At 36.0% G+C, this 23,424-nt stretch overlaps 1 protein-coding gene across 2 annotated transcripts in view; it reads left to right on the forward strand.

The window, feature by feature from the left end:
- Window positions 1–21,200: 21,200 nt before the first annotated feature.
- epha3 (eph receptor A3) overlaps window positions 21,201–23,424 on the forward strand; it is a 130,437-nt gene continuing 128,213 nt past the window's right edge. For both annotated transcript variants that reach the window (XM_084122109.1, XM_084122108.1), the window contains exon 1: window positions 21,201–21,436. In XM_084122109.1, the coding sequence (XP_083978235.1) occupies window positions 21,352–21,436 (85 nt within the window). In that variant the 5' untranslated portion in view covers window positions 21,201–21,351. The remainder of the gene's footprint in view (window positions 21,437–23,424) is intronic.

The raw sequence follows: 23,424 nt of genomic DNA on the forward strand, positions 1-23,424 counted from the left end.
TTCACTGTTCATTGGGAGACCAGGTTGCAACTTTGGTTGCGTTTACACTTGGCATTAACATGCGATCGCCGTGATCCGATCAAGCAGATCGGATCATAAGCCAATCAGGACACTGTGCGTTTACACCTGTCCTCATCAAGTGGCTTCTGTATCTGGATAACAGATCGGATCTCGCAAAAAAAACAAAACAAAGGATTGCTCTGGTGCAAAGTTGACCTGAAGGGGTGGGTTTTCTTTTAAAAACAGTTTTCAGTCGGGGTACATTTTACAAATCTCGCAAAATGAGGAGGATGAAGAGGCTGCAAGTACTAATAATGTGGATAGATTCCGTAATGGAAATGGTACAGAGAAACGTATCCGAGAACGTTGCCAGCTGTGGTGGGAAAAATGCGTGTTCTTTACAGAAAATGAATGGTTCTTCTGCAACTTTAGGGTGCGAAAGCAAACATTTCAGTATATTTGCAATGTACTTCGCACTCGACTGTATTGCAAAACCACACAGCTACGTGCAGCAATTCCTGGAGAGAGGAGGGGGAATAATGACAGTGGGCGGGGTTTTGTGTGACGTCCACCTGTGAATGCAGACACGATGGCTGGATTGCCTTTACATTACACTGAAATCTGATCACAATGCGTCCTCGACTACCTCTGAACCTGGACACGCAGATCGGATAACATTCCGATCAGAAGCGCGTTTACACTTGTCTTTTCAATGTGTATGTGGACAACATCCGGATACAGGTTGCATGTTAATGCCAAGTGTAAACTCAGCCTTTTTAAGCCTTTTAAATTGGCCTTTGTGTCTGTACAGGCTCCTCCTCCCTCTGTCCCCACTTCACGAAATCTGAATTAACATAAGAATATCTCGTTTCTAACACCCATTAAGTGGTCTTGACTGCAGGTTTAATGGAGAAAGCTGTTATGGCTCGTTTCCACTGAGCAGTACGGTACGGTACGGTACAGTACGGTACGGTTCGGGTCTGTTAACCATGATCTGGCTAGCGTTTCCACTGCCAACAGTGCTCTTACTTGATAGGCGTGGTGTTTCGATCGACGTCATTTTCGTGCGAAGAAGAACAAAGTAAACTACAATGGATGACATACAGCAGATCTTGTTCTTGCTCCTCGACATGTTTGTCACAAGAAGACAAGCGCCGACATTATGCTTTTCTCAATATCAAGTACGCAAAGTTTGTACTTGCCATGTGCGATTCCTACATGCAAATGGTACAGCGCGTTCTTAAAAGCGTCACTCAGCTCGCTCTGCTACTCCGGTTATCTCTGTTACTCTGTATGTACATTTTAAGCAACAATAAAACGAAATATGTTATAAAACACCACTCTGCCTATTTTCGTTTTCATTTAAATAAATTAAACATTATAGGGACACAAATGTGGTTCATGCGCAACGCATATTGATTATTCACTGCACGTTATACGTTATTCTATTTATAACAAAACGAAATTTAAAACACAACCCTAACGTTACCTCTTTTCGTTAAAAAAATAAAATAAATAACTTACACATATTCCAGGCAATATATGCATTTGTACAAATGTTGCAATAAACATCAGTGATAATCTTGTAATAAAAAAAATGACAAGAAACCATATTTCTTTTTGTAAAATTTCAGTTTTATCAATAATAGCCAATATAAAAGTTTAAGTAAAAGGTACAAGAAGCTATACAATAAGAAATAAAGCAAACAATTCAGTCAAATATCCAAATGCAGCGCTCTAGTCTAACATTACAACAGTAAAGTTAAATACAAATAGCCTATAATATGAAACTAAACTTAGCCCTCAGCCAAAACGATTGACAGGGAACGAATTATATATTCACGAGACCAAAGAACGCCCGTTAGGTCTACACAAGACGAATTATATCTCATGTTTAACCACTACCGTCGGAGTCAGCGGCGAACGTCAGAAGAACTAGCCGAGGAAAGGCTCATCCAGCCGGGAAACATGAGCGCTGAGCGCCCGCTGACCGCATGGATCTCACAACCGGGAAAAAAAAATCATCTTTATAAATAAACCACAGATTTGTGCTTTAAACAACTACATTATCGCCTGAAAAACTCTTAAAATTACATTTCGTGACACAGTAACAGTAGTATTATATTAAACTGTATATTAAAAAATGGCGCTTCTTATGTTATCATTCCCCTTGTAGCATGCGCAAGTGACGATTCTCTGTCAACCAATCAACGTCCTGAAGTGAGTCTAGCTCCACCTTTTAGTACCGTACCACTGTGCTAGGTACCCCAATGGAAGGGTACCTAAAAAGTGGTACGGTACGGTTCGGCATTTTGGTACCATTCACAACTTTTGATAGTGGAAACGCAAATAAATGCGTTCCGTACCGAACCGTACCGTACCGCTCAGTGGAAACGAGCCATTAGTCTGCCTGTGGCTACTGAGTGCACTGGTGTGGCCTAAGATTACCTTAAAGACATCACCCAGTCACTGCACACATTGGACTAATTGCTGTATTGGTCGCCTAGTCATTTGCAAGTCTCTTCGACCACAGTTATTCGCATGGACTGAGAGACTGAACTAATTATCTGCTCAATGTTTTCCCAACATTGGCAAGTAAATTGGCGGCAGTTGAACTCCTGCAGTTCACTGCCAAATGCAAACATGTAGACTGACCCAGTAACTACGGAGGCTAACGATCGAGCTTAGCAGCTCTAACCCCCAACCCCAACTCTTACCTCAGCTGCAATTTACTTTATAACCAGTTCAATATGACTGACACTTTGGCCTGCGTTTTTTCACTTGTTAAGGTATTAAGATGTTGATGGCTAATTGGAAAGTGGTTGCGGTTTCATACAATGTAGAAGATAAGTAATGATTCTCGTAATGATGCAATGCGTTTTTCAAATGGATTGAGGTGCACAGTCAGAGTATTTGGCCCGTATGATATGGTATAACATGCAGATATGTTGATTTGGTGCTCAGTTAATTAACTCTGGCATGTGCTAGCTATTATGTTATTTGCATGATGAGAATCCAGATTTATCAGACGTAATCCAGGAGTGTAATCAATCAAAATAGGTTTTTTTTTTTTTTTTTTTTTCACTTACCTTACATGAGAATATCTACTTAAACTTTAATTTGTCCTGTACTCTTTCCAACGCAAGGTTTTCTGAGCTAGATCAAACATTGTATTTATCATATAACATACACAAGTTTAGAATCATTAAGATTTATTATTGTCACCAAAGGCTGTATTTATTTGATCATTAAATACAGTAGAAACAGTAATTGTGAAATATCATTACACTTTAAAATAACTTTTCTATTTGAATATATTTTAAAACATAATTTACTCCTGTGATGGCAAAGCTGTATTTTCAGCATCTATACTCAGTGTCACATGATCCTTCAGAAATCATTCTAATATGCTGATTTGGTGCTCAAGCAGTGGCAGCTGGTGTGTTTTAAAGTAGAGGAGGCACACTAAATTGTAGCGGGTAACCTCTCATGAAGATTTTTTTAAATGGCCTTTTTGGTCACTTTTAGACAGAAGGCAAATGACACATACAGCAAGGTAATATAAACATAATTTCACTCACCTAGTCTATTACTTGAAGCAAAAAGCCATCCTTCTGTCATTTAAATGGCCGAGTTAAATAAGCACGCTTGGCCGTTTAGTGAAGCTATTGCTGCAGCCTATATCTAACTTTAGGCATGGAGTCTTCCTTCATTTTTAATTTGTGGCTGCTGTTCAAATGGTTGTTTGGTAAATTTGTTGACGTGTTAGCAGCTAATTTCACATAATTCACATCTCTACGATGATTGGTTGACATACCATGGGAGACTAGCCCCCTCTGTGATGTATTTTATCTCAGCACTCTAACTGCTGAAAGTGGAATACTTGATGGTGATTGGCTAATTAGTTTTTTTACCAACAGAGGCAAAAGTCTCCGGTTAGGGATTTTGCTTCCCCTTCTCTATCCCCTCAGACTCTCCTTAGCACATGGTGGATTCAGCATGTTCGGAAAAGAACAACGGTGGTTCCGACTTCAGTAATATTTTATGGTGTTACAGTGATACAAAGAAATGGTAACACTTTACAATAAGGTTCCTTTATTAAACATTAGTTAATGCATTAACTAACATAAACTAACAATGAGCAATACATTTATTACTGTTTTTGTTAATCTTTGTTAATGTTAGTTAATAAAAATAAAGCTGTTCATTGTTTGTTCATGTTAGTTCACAGTGCATTAACTAATGTTAACAAGATTTTAATAAAGTATTAGTAAATGTTGAAATTAACATTAACAAAGATGAACAAATGCTATATAAGTGCAGTTCATTATTAGTTAATGTTAACTAATGTAGTTAACTAATGAACCTTATTGTAAAGTGTTACCAAAGAAATTAATAACTGGGAATTTTCTAAACATTAAATCGTCCTTCTCCCATTGTCACCTTAAAATGTTGTGTAGTGCTGCCACTAAACACACATTTCTTATTATTATCAATGTTGATTTTGTAATATTTTGTGGAAACCTTGATGCTTTTGGGAGGATTCTTTGGTGAATAGAAACATTATAAATGTATTTGCTGTCACTTTTGATCGATTTAATACATCCTTGCTGAATAAAAGTGTTAATTTCTATTTCTTTTCTGTTTTAAAAATGTAACTAAACTTTTGAAACGTAGTTTATCACGTTTTCCACAAAAATATTAAGTAGAACTGTTTTCAGTAATAAAAATATTTCTTGAGCACCAAATCAGCATATTAGAATGATTTCTGAGGGATCATGACACTGAAGACTGGAGGAATGATAATGAAAATTCAGCTTTGCCATCACAGGAATAAACTATATTTTAAAATATATTAAAATAGTTTACAAAATCTGTCACAGAAATGCATGCGCATACAGAGTGAGGGACTTCATTTCCTGTGAGCCTTGTAATAAAGTAAACAGCCGTGGTTTGGCGACTGGATTTTCGAGCGACTAACAAGGCCACAGAGACGTTGTTAGAGCTGCACGGTTTTGTGACAGTCACACCAGGCCCTATATGCATCTGTCACAGATGTCCGGAGCATGCTCACACAGCTCTGCTTTGAGTTATTACGGAGATTTGCGCTGCAGGACATCAAAGCCTTATAATGGGAGGTTTGTGATAAAATGCCCTCGGCACCTCCACTTGTCTCTTGGTACAGCCCTTTGAAAAAGAAGCTTTTCTCTGGCCTCTCCACAGTCATTCCTCCCCTGTGAAACCTTTAAGCTTAGAGTGCAATAAAAGGGTTATTACATTCTGAAACGCATAACCGAGCCTCTCTGCTCTATTCATGACGGGGGCCGATGCAGCACAGTTGAAATCTGCTCCACTGGTTATTCTGAACAAGAACCGCCTACTTTGACAGGAAGAGACTGTCTGAATGACAAATAAAGAGACCAACCAACTTTGGTTTAGTTTTTGTGTTCCGTTTTGTGGTGTTTATTTGATGTAGTTGACTACAATAATGGGCAGCATTAGAATAAGCAGAAATACAAAGTAGTCACTTTATGATTTCTTTAGATTTTTCCTTATCTGTCCAAGTGAAATAGCACATGAAAATGTCTGTGACTGTATGAGGCTCTTTTATTCTTCAGATTATTTTCTTCAGGTTTTGACAGGTTTATACTGTTCAAAAATGTGGGGTCAGTAGGTTATTCTTTCCTTTTGTTTTTGTTTTAAAGAAATTAATACTTTTAATCAACAATGATACATTAAATTGATCAAAAGTGACAGCAAAGACTTTTGTTCTAATGTTACAAAAGATTTCTATTATATATAAAAACTGTTCTTTTAAACTTTCTATTCATCAAATGTAACATTTTTAACAAAAATATTAAGCAGCACAACCGTTTTCCAACTATTTATTAACAGTCTTCTATCAGCCAAAGAGGTGAAATATGATAAAACTAATGTTGTTATACAAAACTGCTTCACAAAACATACCATAAAACCATTAATGAAAATTGTTCATTATTTGAACAATAATGTATGAAATGTTGCTTACCGGGGTTTAAATTTTAAAAAGACACCGTTAAGTGGAATTAAAAGTCCAGGTGGATTGGTATACTGAGACTACTGAAAGTTGAGTAAACCAGCCAATCTGATTGGACCTGCCAATTTTCAGATTGGCAATATGCATCAGCCAGCCAGTGAATGAACTGTGTGCTAAATGACTATGCACAATGCACAACGTAATGCCAATGCACAACTATCATCACTGGTTATAGGCAATAGTTCATTACACATGCAATAAAATATTATCCGGCTTGTTTTATCACAAAAAGAGATGATAAAACTAACAATCGATCGTCACTGTCTCCGACTAAATGTAGCTTTGCATTCAATCACTTGGTTTAGGTGATGTGTTTGGTTTACGTTCATAACTGCACTCAGAATGAGCAACACTACACACAACTAAACACGCTTGAAATGTAAATACATATGTTGTATTGTTTAACATATTCCATATGTATATGAGAAACACGTTGTATTGAGCTGCCAATTTTGAATAATGCCAAGGGTCTGTGTTTGTTCTACGATAAACCCTGACCGTACCTTTCTATGTCTCTTTTCATGCGGCAGGAGTCACTCAGACTGCCGGATTGTAAGTGAACCAAAACGAACTGAAGGGATAGTGATAAACTATGACCTTGGGTTCTGTAGAGGAATCTGGGTTTTGATTTGGTGATTTCCTGTTCATCTTCAGCTGTGTGAGAGGTGTGGAGTGTCTGGCTTTGGCACAGGCCGGGTGTGCTTCTCATTAGTGGTGTTGAAGAGCAGTGGATGAGTGCCATCATAGACAGACGCTAATGGAAAGAGCATGCGTGTCATCAGGCTTAGCAATATTCTCTCGGCAGCATGTATAAATAGAAACAGGCAGATATGATTTGTTTACTTTGTACACTAATGTTTTTCTTTTTCTAGGGACGCTCTAAACGTACATTGCTGTGCGGCATTATAGACAATTGCTTACTTTGTGTTACATGGAGAAAGTGCACTTTCAAATACTTTTTTTTTTTTTTTGGCCCAGTTAAGTAATTTTATTTTAGTAAATTCGTAATTTATTGTCTTTGAAATATAGATCAAGTGTACTGCTGATGGTACTAATAATTATATATTGTACTGACAAGAACTGTACTGACATATATATATATATATGTCATTAAAATAAAAATAAAAACATTAAAATAATATCTGCAAGTACAATTTTTTAAGTATACTTTTAAGATTTAAGTTCACCAGAAATGTACATTCTATGTAGTTAAGCACACTTCTTTTCCACAAGGGTAAAATGAGCATTATGATTAAAGGGGTCATGACGAGAAATCAAATTTGCCTTGAACTTTTGACTTATAAGAGGTCTTTGTACCATTAAAACACTCTAGAAATGTCATAGCTTAAAATTTCCTCCTCATTATAAACAGCACATTTATTTAATCAAGCTCCCAAAATGGCTTGTTTTGATATTCTGTGATCTGTGATGTCACATGAGTAAATGCAATTACATATGCCTGCCTCCAGGCAAGACATTGACATCATCACACCATAGGCCCCGCCCACTGGCATTAATTGGCTTAACGGCTGACATTTGCCTATACACTGGATGTGAGTCGTGTCAAAAGCTAAGAGAATCCATTATAACCACAGATGCTGTCTACACTGGATACAGTATACTGATACGCAATCAGTTTCTGACATAATCAGCACACAGAACGTTTGGTTTATTTTATTGGCGGCCTGGATCGCATATATATTATTATTATTATTATTATTATTAGCATTATTTAAATGTTTCTTGAGGTTCACTTGTAATGTTAATGTTTTTTGCAACAAAAAAAAGTGTATATACTGTATACATTTTTGCAGAAAAAATGTATTAACATAATAAGTGAACCTCAAGAAACATTAAAATAATGCTAATAAAAAAAATCATGTCATAACCCCTTGCTGATTATAGCTTTATTTGGCAATATATTCTTGTCGGTCACTGTGATTTTGCAAAGACATTTCTGGATCAACATATTCTGTTGATCTTGGAACAACATTCCTGTCCAAAAATGTCCTAAACCTATTCCTACCCCTAGGCCCTAAACCTAAAACATTCCCATAACTTATCCCTAAAATCAGAGAGAAATGATTGGTGAATAACAAAGCACCCTTGTTTTAAGCCTAACCTTGACATAAAATGTAAACGTGTCCTTCAAATCGGTTTGGTTGATTGGAATGTTGTTCCTTGATCAACAAAGATGGTGATCCAGGAACATGCTTGGTGAAATCACGTTCACCTATTATTGTCATGGGTTGCTGTGTAGTATATCCAATGAAGAGATATGTGACAGAATTTATAAAGAAATACCAATGTTTAATGAACTCAAAGAGCAAGACATTGTACTGAGGAAAACTGAGGGGCTTAAATACACAAGGAATGATAATCAACAGAACAGGGAACAACAAATGAATGAATGAGATCACAGGCAAGCTTTGCAGTTATCAGCCAGAATCAGCAAAATAAAATAAAAAACAACAGCAATTCATCTAACAATGCGTACAAATTTTTCATAACATTTGTTGTTGTTTGTTTCACTCCACTCACATTTTTATATATATATATATATATATATATATATATATATATATATATATATATATATATATATATATATATATATATATATATATATATATATATATATATACATACATATATATATGATACATTTTATCATATTCCAGTATTATAATACAGGCTAATACATGTAATAAAGAATATACTAAAGTGTATTTCTGAAATATTAAAGTATATTTTTGGGTTCTAGTTCTTTCATACTTTTTACATTTAAAGTCACTCAAAACGTTTACATTGTCAGTGAAATGGCGTTCACCGAAACCATTTTGGACCTTGAATTCACCAGAGAGCTACGTGCATGATTTACACTGTAATTTCATTTCCGAACTCTCTTGGCGACTGTTGCCTCCAGACTTGTCACTGGCATCTGAGGTGTCCTGAAATAGACTAAGGAAAAATTGTGTGAGGGCTGAAACGGGACATGATGGCTGGTGTCGCTTTGAACTTGGTGAGGTATATTCTCTAATATAAACTGGATTCTTGCGTGAGCTGTATGGCAGATTCTGGGCAAAGTGGTTTGGCAGGACAAGAGCTTCTGCCATTGGCGGCACACCCAGGTTCTCACTTCATCCATTCTGACTAGCCAGCTAGCATTATGCACGCATCATTTGCCCCCAGCGCATCCCATACGGCCCCAGGACAAGAGAATAGAAAGACAAGAGAACAAATCCTGCTGCAAGGTCTCCTGCACCGTGGCGACTTTTAATTATGTGTCATTGGCAAGCACTCTGTGTAGGGCTTTATTTGGTGGTGAAATGTCTTGATGGAGGTAGGGAGCATGAGGAAAACAGTGCAAGAGTTTGACAGTGCCTGAGGTGCGTGCTTGAGAGCTTGCGTGCAATTGCTCAAGTCTTTTCTGAATGCATGCAGTCTGAATGAAAGAGCTGAGTTGGATCATTAAACCGTCCCATTTCAAACCATCATATTTACTAAGCCAGGATAAGATTCCTATTTAAGCTCGGTCAGACACACCTTGAAATAACACACCCTGACATGTAACCTCAGGTCAGGGAAAACAAACTTGGGAACAGGGTTTGGGATATTATTTGTTTATTTTCCCCTTTATTTAGCACCATTTAGCATTTTCTCCATTGACAGGCAGTCAAAATTATTATATTATATTATATTATATTATATTATATTATATTATATTATATTATATTATATTATATTATATTATATTATATTATATAGCTCAGGTGATTGGCTTTAAAACGTTATCATTTTGCAAATTTTTATTATGATTACGTTTATGTCTTCATATTATTAGTTTTACATCATAGTTTACCGTATATGGCATTTATGAGACTTCTTAAAATGATTCATGTAACAGTATATTCGTAAATAAGACTCTAGACTCCATGGAATATTTTTAAAAATAAATTTGTCACACCCTAGGACTATTTAAAATGAACCAGTGAAGACAAAAAAGGTGATATTAAATTGTGAAAACCAAGAACAAAATGGTGACCAGTTACGGAACTACTTATAAATGATATACACTTATGCATTCATACAAATTCCATTACTTTTGAATATGTATTCAAATTCTTATTAACAATAAATGTTTATCTGAATAGTCCGGTCTTGTCTCTTATTTAAAATATCAAATGCTTGTGTATTTATGACAAACATTCTAGCAGTAAACCATCCTAGCAGGTCTTGAAAAACTAATTAGTTCTAAGTCTTGTTGCTGACCTTTAGTCATGTCAATACTTCGCCGATCCAAGAGAAGAAATGTCAAGGTGAAGCCCTAGGACTTCAGAACTTCCTGGTTCTCTGTTGTGTTGTATTTGCAGGCCATGCGGGCAATTACTTCAGCCTCCCACGAGCGGAGGCGAGGGGCAGTATTCTAATGTGCTAGTGAAGATAAATACTAGTAATCTCCTCCCTGTCGAAATGCATTGCTGTTGACTGGCCAGGGTGCTTTAATGTTTGCTCAACAGCCTTCTGCAGGGAAGCAAATCCATAATGCCTGGAGACCCTGATATACCACACATATACAAACACGAAATGATGTCTGGTTATTAGCAGAATGGCTCAGCATATCAGCTGCGGTTCTCAAACTCATGAAGATATAGGAACTGTTTAGCACAAAATTATACTTGGTCTCCATATAAAACCTTTTTTCCATTTTTCTTCAGTGTGGGATTGTCACGTCTGTACAAGTTGTCTTTTATTTTGTATATTGTCAAAATCATGGTTCCTGTCTAGTGTCATGTGACTCCCTCTTCCCCTCATGTCCTTTATAAACACAAAGTTAAAACTTATGTTAAAAGGTTAAGGGATAAGAGCCCAACTAAAGCAAACTGATCACCATAATGGTGATTTTCAAACAAAACATTCAATAAAACATCAACACCTAAACCTCAGTAATTCTCAATAAGAACTTTTGTAGATACTGTATATGACAGAAATCAATTCAAACTGGTTAATAATAAGTGTTATAGTGTGTAATGGTTGGAAGTCAGTTTTAGTTTCTGGCTGTGTCCCAATTCAAAGGCCACACCTTCTAAGGCCGCAAAGTTCCGACTGAGCGTTGTTAAATGGGACGGTCTAGCCTACCGAGGAATGTTCTTGACACCTAGCAAATGTGACAGTTGCCGTTGATGAGTGACTGTAATGTTTGTACTGTTTTGAAAGTTACATTAAATTGTCTGAAAACTAAACGGATCACAAACAGTCTATATATGTTCACCATGGTCCATTTCTTTATATAACAAAGAGTATAAACTTAAGTATAAAGTTTAATCTTAAGTATAAACTTAGTCAACATGTCAATTTGAACCACTTTAAAGTTTAGTTTTTTTTTTTTTTTTACACATTTGTCTCATTACATATTTGAAACCCAATACTTGCGTTTAAAAGTGTAATTCTGCAGTTTCTCTCAAACAAATTTTGCCGTCACTGGCGCGCAGTGAATTCTGGGGTAGACAAGGCTGCAAAGGATCCATCTATTTCACAGGAAATGAAGGACGCATTTGAAGGAGCCTTCGAATTGGGACAGCCTTCGTCACGCAGCGGTGACTCAATCGGCCTTCGAATGCGGTCTTAGAAGGATGCATCCTTTGAATTAGGACACAGCAGTTGTGTTTCTGTTGGTCTCTTCTCTTTTTTCTGTTCTTGTTATTTTCCTTTTCCTCAGTGATTCTGCTTGCAGCAGGTGTTGATCACTACTGCTCAATCATCACTCGATTAATCACTTACTTATCTAATTAACTTTAACACTGCTTCAGCAAAATACGTTGCGTTGTGCACGTTTCGTGACAGTTTCAATGTGAAATGTCTAGTGAGTGGCGCTAAAAGTGTGTTTAGTTTTTTCCTGGAACAGATGAACGTGAATATGGCAAAGTTTTATTACGTTAAATGCCCGGTGAGTGGTGCTAAAAGCTCAATGCTACATTTTAAAATAACGTACACCTACAATAAACCCTAAACCTACCCGATAGTGTTAACAAAAGCAAATGCGACATAAAAACGCAATTGCAACCATGTTAGCTCTTTTTAGCTCTTTTATTGTGACTCGTCTTTCATGGGATTTGAACCCGAGCTCTCTGCATCACAAGTACAGTTCTGTACCAGCTGAGCTACCAAACAAGCTTAGTATGTCAGTAAAACCGAACATATGGAGCTGGTTAAGTGATGAAAACTCCAAAATATATTCATTTACAAATCATGCACTATGGTAAAAATAGTTTTGAGGTCATAACATGCAAGGAGCCATGTGACAAGAAGTCTTTATTAATCCATAATTTGCCCCTGTAATCATAATTGTGTGTGAAAACAATTAAAAGTGCTGGCTGTTTTACTGCTTCTTGTGTTCATTTCTGCTGGAAACTGAAGTGATATGTACGTATTGGTACATATTTTGCGTTTTGCACGTTTACGTTTTTCCAACGAGCCTGTGTTGGATATTTTCCACTTGCAGTGGTACCCTCAAAGGTCCTGTCAATTTCATTTCCAAGTTCAGTATTTTTAAAGATGTGAATGTCTGTAAAATTGTACATACTGCATGCAAAGCATTTGTTTTATGTTTTCAATAAGTTGAAATTGTTCATTTCCTCGTCTATCTGTAGCCTAGACTTTAAAATACAATCACAAATGAGATGACCTTGGATATTACAGCTAAACATTTTTGTGGCCTGTTAAATGCCACATATTTTATGTATGCATGCTTGTTTTCCAACATAAAAAAGAGCCCGATGGAATGCTTGGGTCTATGGGATGTTCCTTCTGTTAGCGGGTGATGTCTTTAGTGGCTTTCTCAGACAGGAACCCCACATTTGGCATGGCTGGCCTCATTAAAGTTCTCTGTCACTGGTGTTGGGGTTTGGAGAAGGGGCTGCCACTGTAAGACACCCCCCATGCAGTCAAGCCCAGCCAAAAGAGCAGTGCAAGACAGCTGTAATTACGCTGTATTCAGTTAATTACCCCCTGAAACCCACATCTTTGGCAGAGGTCTCCTTGAATATGTAGATGCCGCTCTGTTATAATTAACTCTGCTTTGTAGGTTTTCAATGGCTTCTCTTTCCTTGGCCTTTGATCAAGCGGAGTATATCCTGCTATATTTAGAGAGAACTCGAAGGCTTCCCGCTGAAAATAAATAAATAAATAAATAAATCGCTGAGCTTTGCTGTCATCAGTGCAAGTTTAAGGTGTTTTGTGAAACCGTGTTGTTTCACTCACCCACTCGTCTAGTTTGATAAATGCAAATGGCTTTAAATGGGCAACCTATAATCATACACCTGACAGCCACTCATTATTGGTTGATACGATTACTTTCAAATGAGCACAAATTATCATTTGCTTGGAAAAATGGTTTGGCGTGAGTGGGAGAAAAAGCTTTTTGTGTGTGTGTGTATAAAAATGCAGGTATATTTAGTTAAATGTTTTCATAATGTACCATTTTTTTCAGTGAGAGAGATGTATTTAGATTATTGTCATCCTAAAAAGTACTTAGACCCTGACACTTGAGTCACTCTCATCTGAATGTAATTCAATTCAATTTAAAATAAAATAAAATTAGATATAAAAATCTAAAATTCTAATTAAATGAGTAAAAAATAAATAACAAAATAAGTACATATACATAAGAACATACATGATATGTGCATATGTAAAAAAAAAAAAAAAAACATAATACTGTATTTAATGATAAAATGAAATGATAAAACTATAGAAATGAAAAATAACTATTAATGTTCTACATTTGACAACCACAAAGTGTCACAAATCTTTAAAACACATTTATTGTTGTTAAATTCTTTACTTGTAAAGTGTGTTTGTGTATCTTTCTTTAAAATACATTTCGAGAAACTTGTATTGATATTATTTTGTAACTACAAAATTAGTGTTGCTTAAAGGGTTAGTTCACCCAGAAATGAAAATTCTGTCAGTAATTACTCACCCTCATGTTGTTCCGACCCCGTAATACCTTCGTTCATCTTCGGAACACAAATTAAGATATTTTTGATGAAATCTGAGAGTGGTCTCACTCCTTCATAGGCTGCTATGTAATTGCATCTGCCGGCCCAGAAAAGTTAGTAAAGACATCGTTAAAATAGTTCAAGTGACTACAGTGGCTCAACCTTAAGCTTATCAAGTGACGAGAATACTTTTTGTGCGCAAAAACAAACAAAAAATAACGACTTTATTCAACTCTTCATTTTCTTCTGTGAGTGAGTTCACGAGAGCGCCACGACGCATGCGCGAGACTGAGAAGATGACGCAGATGGGTCTCGATGTAGTGTTTAAAATGGTTCTAAAGTGTGCATTTCCTGGATGTCCGAATTGTGAGAAACCAACGAGAAAACATAAAAGTGCCGCAAAATGAATGGCTTACCTTTCACACTTTCTCATCAAATGATCGTGAGCGTCATCTTCTCAGTTCTCGCGCATTCTCTGAACTCACTCAGAGGCCCACACAGAAGAAAATTAATAGTTGAATAATTTTTTTTTGCACACAAAAAGTATTCTCATTGCTTGATAAACTTAAGGTTGAGCCGCTGTAGTCACTTGGACTATTTTAATGATGTCTTTACTAACTTTTCTGGGCCGGCAGATGCAATTACCAAGCCGCCTATGAGGGAGTGAGACAGCTCTCAGATTTCATCAAAAATATCTTAAATTGTGTTCCGGAAGATGAACGAAAGTCTTATGGGGTTGGAACAACATGAGGGAGAGTAATTACTGACAGAATTTTTATTTTTGGGTGAACTAACCCTTTAAGTGTTGTCCATAATTATATTTTGTTATTTTTAATATTTTATATGAATTATTGTAAAAACAAAACAAAAAAACGTACACATTATTTATAGGCCATATAAGTTCACTTTTGATTTATATTTGTGTGTGTGTATTATTACTAATCCATCCATTATCTAAAGCAGTAGCAGTGTGTTTGTTAATGTGCGCTCAATAATGTGAGCCTGTGCACGCATGCCTGTGCTTGTTTGTCTTGTTTTGCTCTTTCTTTACAGCATTAAATGCAAATCCCTGCCATTTGGATTGTGAAAGTCTTGTAACCTCCAGTCAGAATCATGCCAGATTAGACTTTGTGTCAGGGCCGCAAGCCTAATTAAGGGAGCAATTACACTTAGCTCTAAATGTGAAGTATTGACACAACTAATTGCTTCCGAGAGGTCTCTGTTTTCCTAATAATGTACCTCCAAAGTGGTCTGGCATTAGCCTATTTTATTTGCAATGAAAATACATATTACGGAGTCAATGAGTACTGACTTTTCTTTTGAATTGGCACCAGCGCAAAATTTGCTCGGCATACTCTGCGGGTTTGGATTGTTGCTAATAATGCAATTGTCAGAAGAGTAATCACTGTAATGCTATAGAGTATATCTGAAGCCTGTCATCTGCAAAGACTGCTTTGTATCAGTTTTTCCCATCTCTTTTTTTATGCCATTGCAGCTGCATGGCTGCGATTCATTCAGCTGCAATTAAAGGCCATGAGTAATGAACTCACGAGAGCAAATTCTCTGACTTTGAGCAGAGGCAGATTGTGTGTGTGGCGTGTGTGATGCATGCTTGTCTTGATCCAGTACCGTAACACTAGGTCTGTGGTAGGGCCCCCCTGCTTTACAGTCTAGACTACACAAATGTGTTCACTGAACAGAGCCCTAATAAGCCAGAGACCAATAACGTGCTATTAGACAAAGTGCTCATATACATCTTTTGCACACATGAGGCCTGTGCTATATCATATACCCCACTGTGATTAATCTAGAGCGTGTTTTATTTTAGGCCATTTTTCAAACACAATACAGCATTATAATTCCCAATGTTGTGCTTGCATTAGTCCTCGATGGGTAATTTGTCAGTTCCTAAGATGTATGACATGCGTATATCCAGGCTTTTAAAAGTTAATGAACTGTGAAAAAATAATACTACATTATTATTGGTCATTTACTGTGGCTTTATAAAGTTTATTATGTTTTATGGAACATAAAAGAAGATATTTTGAGAAAAGTCTTTTTTCCCTACAGTTTACAATGGAAGTCAGTGGTCACCAAAACTGTTTGGTTACGGACATTCTTCAAAATTTCTTCATCCGTATTCCATGAAAGACAGAAAGTCATCCAGGTTTGGAACGACATGAGGGTGAGTAAATGATGATAGAATCTTTCGTTTTTTTTTGGATGAAATATGCAATACATTTATTAAATATGAGTGAGTGAGAGAATGACTCACTCATCCTTCCTTCCTTCCTTCCTTCCTTCCTTACTTACTTACTTATTTAGGAATAAAATTTTGTATTGAATCAGGCAAGTTATATATGAACAAACTCCAGTTTGGTGTATGTAAGTGCTACTGGTGTGGATGACAAAAATATTCATTTTGAGAAAACGGCCTTAAAAGGTATGGTAATTGAAATCTACATACACAAATATATATGGTGCAATAAAATTTTGGATGTTTTCTTTCAACTTGTCTGAAACAACACATTATGAAAAGTCAAATATTCCCAAATGAGTGTATGAAAAAAACAACAATGGTTTTGCACTTAGCGTCTTGCCTTAAACTCAAGTGTCCTATTATAAAGCTGAAGAAACGGCGTGCTTCATAAGTGATGACCCATTTCATGTGTACTTTTTGAACTATTTGTGCATTCATCTGAAGCAATGCAATGACCCAAATCCCTGCAGTTCAATGTTGATGAATAATGTGTACTCAGCTATTTGCAGGCTGTAGCAATAGCTTGCTGCGACTTGCCAATAGCATTTGTGGAAAGAATGCTAAACAAAGCATTACTACTCTGGGTATCATAATGCATGAATGATAAATTAATTTCAACACAAACTGTATAAATAATCCTCATTCGCATGTATATAAAGCTATCATAAACACATATGTGGTGGTAATATATACTGGCCACACATTTGCATTTTAGATTCATTATCCTACTCATTAAATTCAGTGGTGTATCTAACAAGTGTGCAGCACAGATGATTCATGATATGCAATAGCAAACTGACCAAATAGGAAACTCATCCTCTGTGAAATGAGAGATAGGTGTGGCCTGAGGGAAAATCTACAGCCGACCAATTGCAATGCAACTGTTATGTTGGCTGGCGAGACAGAGGTGCCATTCCAAACTCTGACTGGCATGATCCAGGAGCAGATGGTGGAGGGATGGCTTCCAAAACTGGCAGCCAGAACACAACATGGCTCTTCGACAAAATCAGCAAAGTTGTTAAAGTGCAAGACAAAAGAGAGGCTTTACGGAGATCTGGAAAACTCTACAACTCAGGCTCATGCTGGCCTGCTTTATTGTTACACATTGGCAGAATTGCAATTGATTACGGAATGTTTTTAATATTATACAAAAATATAATGTTACATTAAAAACAATAATATGAAATTAACTATGTGTTTTGACGCATTTGTGTGAATTAATTTGATGATAAAATTAGAGGCAGTATTATCTTATGAAGTGGTGTTGGGTTTTCCTGTTTAAGTTTTTTTTTTTTTACTGTGCTGAGATCAGCAAAAATGATTGTGTTTAACTTTCACACGCTATAATAAGGGCCACACATCGAGGCAGCGCATGCCTCAGACAAAACCTCAGTGGTACTGGGGAAACCAAATGTTGTTTCCCTGTTTTTAATCGCTACTTCAGTTGATTTGTCTCTTTGTTTTGCCATTCTCTTCACTAAATCATGCTCCAGATGTATTTACTTGTTAAACATACTGTTAAATCTGGGATTTGCTTCATCATGTTTGCACTTTTGGAGTGGGAATGGAATTGAATTGACAAATGCTTCAGCTGTAGAAACATATCCATTTAGACTGCCTGGGCTTTAACTCAGGTTTGATGTTGAGCTGAAACTTCGTACTCAAGACAGAGAGTCAGTGACACAATGGCTTTAAATAATGTGTTTTTATCCTGCCAAATTATTTGACTAAGTAGAGCTCAACGCTGTGAGAAACAAAATGAAAAGTGTATCCTCAAGCAGACAGGAAAGGGCTTCCCGGACTGCCATTAAACATGATTGTATGTATTTGTATTTTGCAAAGTTTTTCTCTGTAGCTGCAGGGATATATATATATTACCATCTGCTTTCTCTGTTTTTGTAAAAGTGAAGAATGCTGTTCTTCCTCTCAACGTATTTAAGTCGCATTGGAACATTAAATCAATACTCAGACTTGATTGCGGTGACAGGGAGTTTTCCAAAAAAGATCCAAAAGTGCAGCTAAGGAACCAAAAAAATGCCTGTACTATAAAAGCGTTTACATAAGTCTGACAGCTTATATCATATCCAGTGTGGAAAAGGGACCAGTGGGAAAAAAATTAATGAAATACAAGTTAACAACAGGAGAAAGTAATATAATTGTCAGCAATTGAAATCACAGTTCTTGTATATATTCCATTTTCTAATCTGATTTTATTCATTTTAAAGTATTAAATTGCTCTGAAAAATAAATGTAATAAAATCATTTTTCACCACAAGTACGAGCAGGCAAGTATTAAATATTTCTGAGCCTGAATGGAAGAGCTATGGAAAAACAGATTTAATATAATAGGGCTTTTTTTTGCTTGTAAAAACGTTCAGACATTAAGCATCCATTGATCATGATGTTAAATTGGATTGAACTTTTAGACCCAGTTTGTCAATGAAGACATTGAATTGTTACAAACAAAAGCAATATATGCTGAAATGTATTATATTGCCATTAAGAGTCTCTGTATTTCTTTCAAGCAATTATTATTTCCCTACATATTCATGTTTTACAGTGCATTCTTAATAATGTGCAGTGGAATGTAAGGCTTTTTATTTAAAGCTGACTATTACTATTTTAAAAACAGCGAGACTAAGCAACTGTAGAGCTGTTCTGCAAACTTTACCTTTACATAATCATTTATTCGATTTTTTTTTATTTAGTTGTTTTTAAAATGAAAGCTATTTCATTATTTAATTATATTCCTATTATTTTACTCAAGAACTTATTAGTATTAAAATAAAACTTTCATTAATAAATAAATTCAAAATATTCATTAATAATAAAATATTATACCTAATTGCAAACATTTTGGTTTTAAATGAATTTATTAACATCCAATATCAAGAAACATATTGCAACAATTATGTCCCCATATTACAATTGAAAAATCTCCCCAGTCCACAAGTCACCTCCTGTGAGCGTTTTTATTGAAACTCAAGTGATGTTTACTTCCTTTCTAAGTGTCTCTTGAAAGTTGTTCCAGTCGGTTTTATGTATGATGCCTGTCCCAGGCTCGATCAGCCTCTACAGGCCGGCTCTCCACCCAACAGCTGCTTACACTGGTTTTAAAGGCCTGATTTAACAACACGCAGCGTAGAGTTTCTGTAGAGAGAGAGAGAGAGAAAGAAAAAAATGAATACAATAATAATCCGGGAATTCAACAAATAACACACTGTAAATGCCAGGAATTTACAGGATTAAGGAGTATTATTTTACTATATTACCGTGGTCAGAAATTTACTGTGAAATAAATGCATGCTGGTTCATTTTCTTACAAATTACTGTGAATCAAAAGCAGAATGATGCTGACATCACAGTAATTTACTGTGATTTCACATTATAATGTTGTCTTTAACCATGCCACTGTAATAAATGTATTCTTTACCACTGTAATTGTTAATTGTTTTAAATCAGTGTTCCATTAGCTTGGGATCTATACAGTAGGACCTTCTGTATTCATACTCAAATTTCTGATCTAGCCAAGTCAGAAATGTGACAAATACATGTTAAAATGATGACAAGCTAGAATATGAAATAGTTTAGTTGCATGAAAATTAAAATTTTGTTTTAGTATTACTTAAGCATGAAGATTTACTAATAACTTATTTGAATCTGAAAGATCTGAACTGCTGAGATTCATCTTTGAAATATGTGACATCTTGTAAACATAACCTAATGATATACAGACATCAAAATAAATCAACAACAAAAAACTGCTAAAAGTGAAGCAAATATAAGTTCAGCTGCACAGATAAAACCAACAAGAATCAATAAACCGCACTGCATGCTGGGTACCTTCATAGTACACTGTAGAAATACAGTAAGATGTTGTTTGTTTACAGTAAATTGTGTTTTCCAATACTGTAAACCCACAGTAAAAAACACTTTTTTTAGTGCAGTTAAGATACAAGAAAATTCCTACTGTGAAATTACTGTGAAAGTAATGCAATTATTAACCTGTAATTAACTGTAATTTCACACTAAAACGTTGTTTATGTTACGGTCCATGTTAAATCTTACAATACATATTTTCATCATTTGAACTTTTTATAAAAAAAACACTCAATATGATGTATATACAGTATTTACAGTTTCAGCCAGGCTTCTTGAACAAGAAAAGATGTAGGGAGGGACGAGTTGGATGGTTGGATCATTGCGGGTTGCAGTTGCTGCGATCTCATGTGAGCGGAGTGTTTTCTCGCCCTCATGCCCGTCAACATGTCATCAGAGAAGAGATATATTTTTTTGATGAAAAAATTATGAGGGCACATTAATTAAAGAATAAAAATGATAAAGTACACAGATAGGTCGTTTATAATTTGCAATATTCCATAAAAATAAAAAAAAACAAAAAAAAAACAAGAATAGTCCATTTTGATTTTATGATGACTTGCATTGTCAAGTATAGATGCTAAAATAACAAAATACTAGTACTAGTTTTTACTTGTATATTCAGTTCTTATGTATAGGCCTACACTGAGCAGTGTAAGTGTGACCATAACATTCATTTGCCCAAAGTGTTTATACTTCGAGTTGTAGGCTATAGCTCAGGCTTTGAGGTGATGTGACAAATGTATAGAGCTTAGTACTGTTTTTAGGCAAATTAAGTGCATAAATTCCACAGTGTTGACATACAGTAACTGGAATTTGATGAGCTGCCTGATGTGTTTTCGTCTTCTGTTCAATTTCCGTGAGATGACATGACCTCTGTTGAACCTGTCGGTCTAATAAACGGCTCTGTCTGGCGTGTATAGGACCCAGCGAAAAAGGGAAGCTCCCGGTGAGAACTGAAGAGAGAGAGCGAGAGAGAGAGAGAGAGAGAGAGAGAGACTCCTCCTCGTCTCCAGTGTCAAACTTGACATCAGCCTCTGAGCCGAGAATGGTAACTTGTGTCGGAACAGAAGCCCTCACATGAGTGGCATGCTTCACGGAGTTATGTACCTTGTTTTGCCCCCTGAACTGCTATCATGGATTTCAAAACATTAATACTTTTCCTTTTTCTCTTCACGTTTATTTCCAGAGCAGAATTCATTATTCATCCGTCCAATGAAGGTAAGATAACGTCTGGAGTGAGAGACATAGCCTATTATACCCTCATCTCTGCTTATACTGTAGCGTGACTGTCCTAACAATATTGTCAGTTGACTTGAGCTCGTCCATTCAGGGTTGTTTAATCTGCGTAGCGTTGACAGAGGAAATGAAATTCAAGTGAAATAGTTACCTGCTTTACCTCCGATGCTCATCCAATAAGCCGCCGCGAATTTGATCATATTGGCTAATCGCTCGCTTATTCACTTTATGTCAAACCAGCTGCTTCAAATGAACCGATTTGTTCTGGGAATCAATAATATCGCAGTTGTGCGCGAGATGCATTGACTTGATTTCGGGAGAAATAGCTACAAAGGGATCGCTGCAAATCAAACTTTGAGTGTTGTTTATTATTGTTTGTAAGGGTCACAGCTGGCTACACGATATGAACATATTTTTAAACGATAGATGATCGATCGGTCGGTTGGGAAAGCGAGAACGCGCACCGGCTGAGCGCGAAATTCAGTCCGAAAATCTGCCGAGCATACAGCATAATCTTAATATGGGCTGTTGCCTATGTTCAAAGACTCTTTGTGCAGTTTATGTATTTGCACTTACTTGATAATTAAGAAATTGCTTTAAATATTTTGTATTTTTGCCGAGTAAATGATATAGCCTAGTCTAGCTATAGACCATGCGCTGCAAGTTTGAGCGCCGAGTTTATTTCAGTTACACTTGCGCTTTTGTTGTAATAGCCTACATGCAATACTTCAATTTACTGAAAAGCCACAATTTGCTGCAAATGCACCCTTTGGACAAGCAGAGATTTACGTCGTAAGCAGGTATTTGTCACATATGTAGATAGCTTATGGTGTTCTCCGTTTTATTTATTTATTTATTGACATAAAGCACACGTTGATGCTACTTAAAGCATATTTTGAAGTAAAGCTGCTTACAGTGGAGGGTGGTTTTATGAATAGCCTATTCCTCAAAAAATATAGCCTACATCTGAGTTTATTATCGACCTTGTTTAAAACCTCAGTCATGCCAATTGTCTAAAGTTAATCACATGAGTAGGCTAGTTATTAATATTGACACATATGCTGCCATATTTATTTTTCATTTTCAATCACATGGCATATTGGATAATCTGTATAACTACACTATATGCCTACAATCTAAGGATATTTCAAATAAAGTGAACAATCAAAACAGTGGACTATTAGGCCTTCTGCAAAGTAGTAAATAACTTAAAATCTACAGTAATATTTGGAGCCAGCAAAGTTAGGGACAGTATTAGCACTCTCATTTTTAATACAACACTTAGGCCTATTATATTTCTAGGACAATGTGTTTGTATTTTGACATCTTAACGTCCTTTATGAAACAATTGAAGAAGCGGCGGAGTCGAGATATAGGCTACTAATATGCCTAAGCAACGAATATGTTTTATGTAATTTTATTAGGCCTATTTACTTGAAATGCATGTGCATCCTTGTTTGCATGTATCTCCTGCTTATCCCTAACTGTTCAGTTCACACAGTAATTACAATTTTGTCCCGTTCAAGTTTTTAAAGTCGTTAGAAAAAAGAAAAAGAAAAAAAAAGGCTACGTGAGCCACTAAACCTTTGTGTAAAGCCCCTCTATACCAATTACAAAAGTTTCAGTCAGTGTTGTCGCATATTCATTATAGCCCTATATATATATATATATATATATATATATATATATATATATATATATATATAATATTATGCCTACATATTTGCATTTCCAAAGCTTCAGGTGTTCTTTTGGCCTAATTAGAAAAAAATAGATTTTTGCTGATCGTGTTCTATTGTGACGCGATATGATGGAGATATGGAGATATTCGTTTGGTGATATGTCTTTTCATGTTTGAGATTAAATATTAAGGCCCATTTGCTATTATTGAGTTTAGAATTCATATTTTTGTAGGCTGGAGTTTAGACTCTGATCTGTGTAGAAAAGATGAGAACATAAATGCTGTCAAC

The sequence above is a fragment of the Abramis brama genome, assembly GCF_963993115.1.
Source record: "Abramis brama genome assembly, chromosome: 8".
In the NCBI taxonomy this organism is placed as follows: Eukaryota; Metazoa; Chordata; class Actinopteri; order Cypriniformes; family Leuciscidae; genus Abramis; species Abramis brama.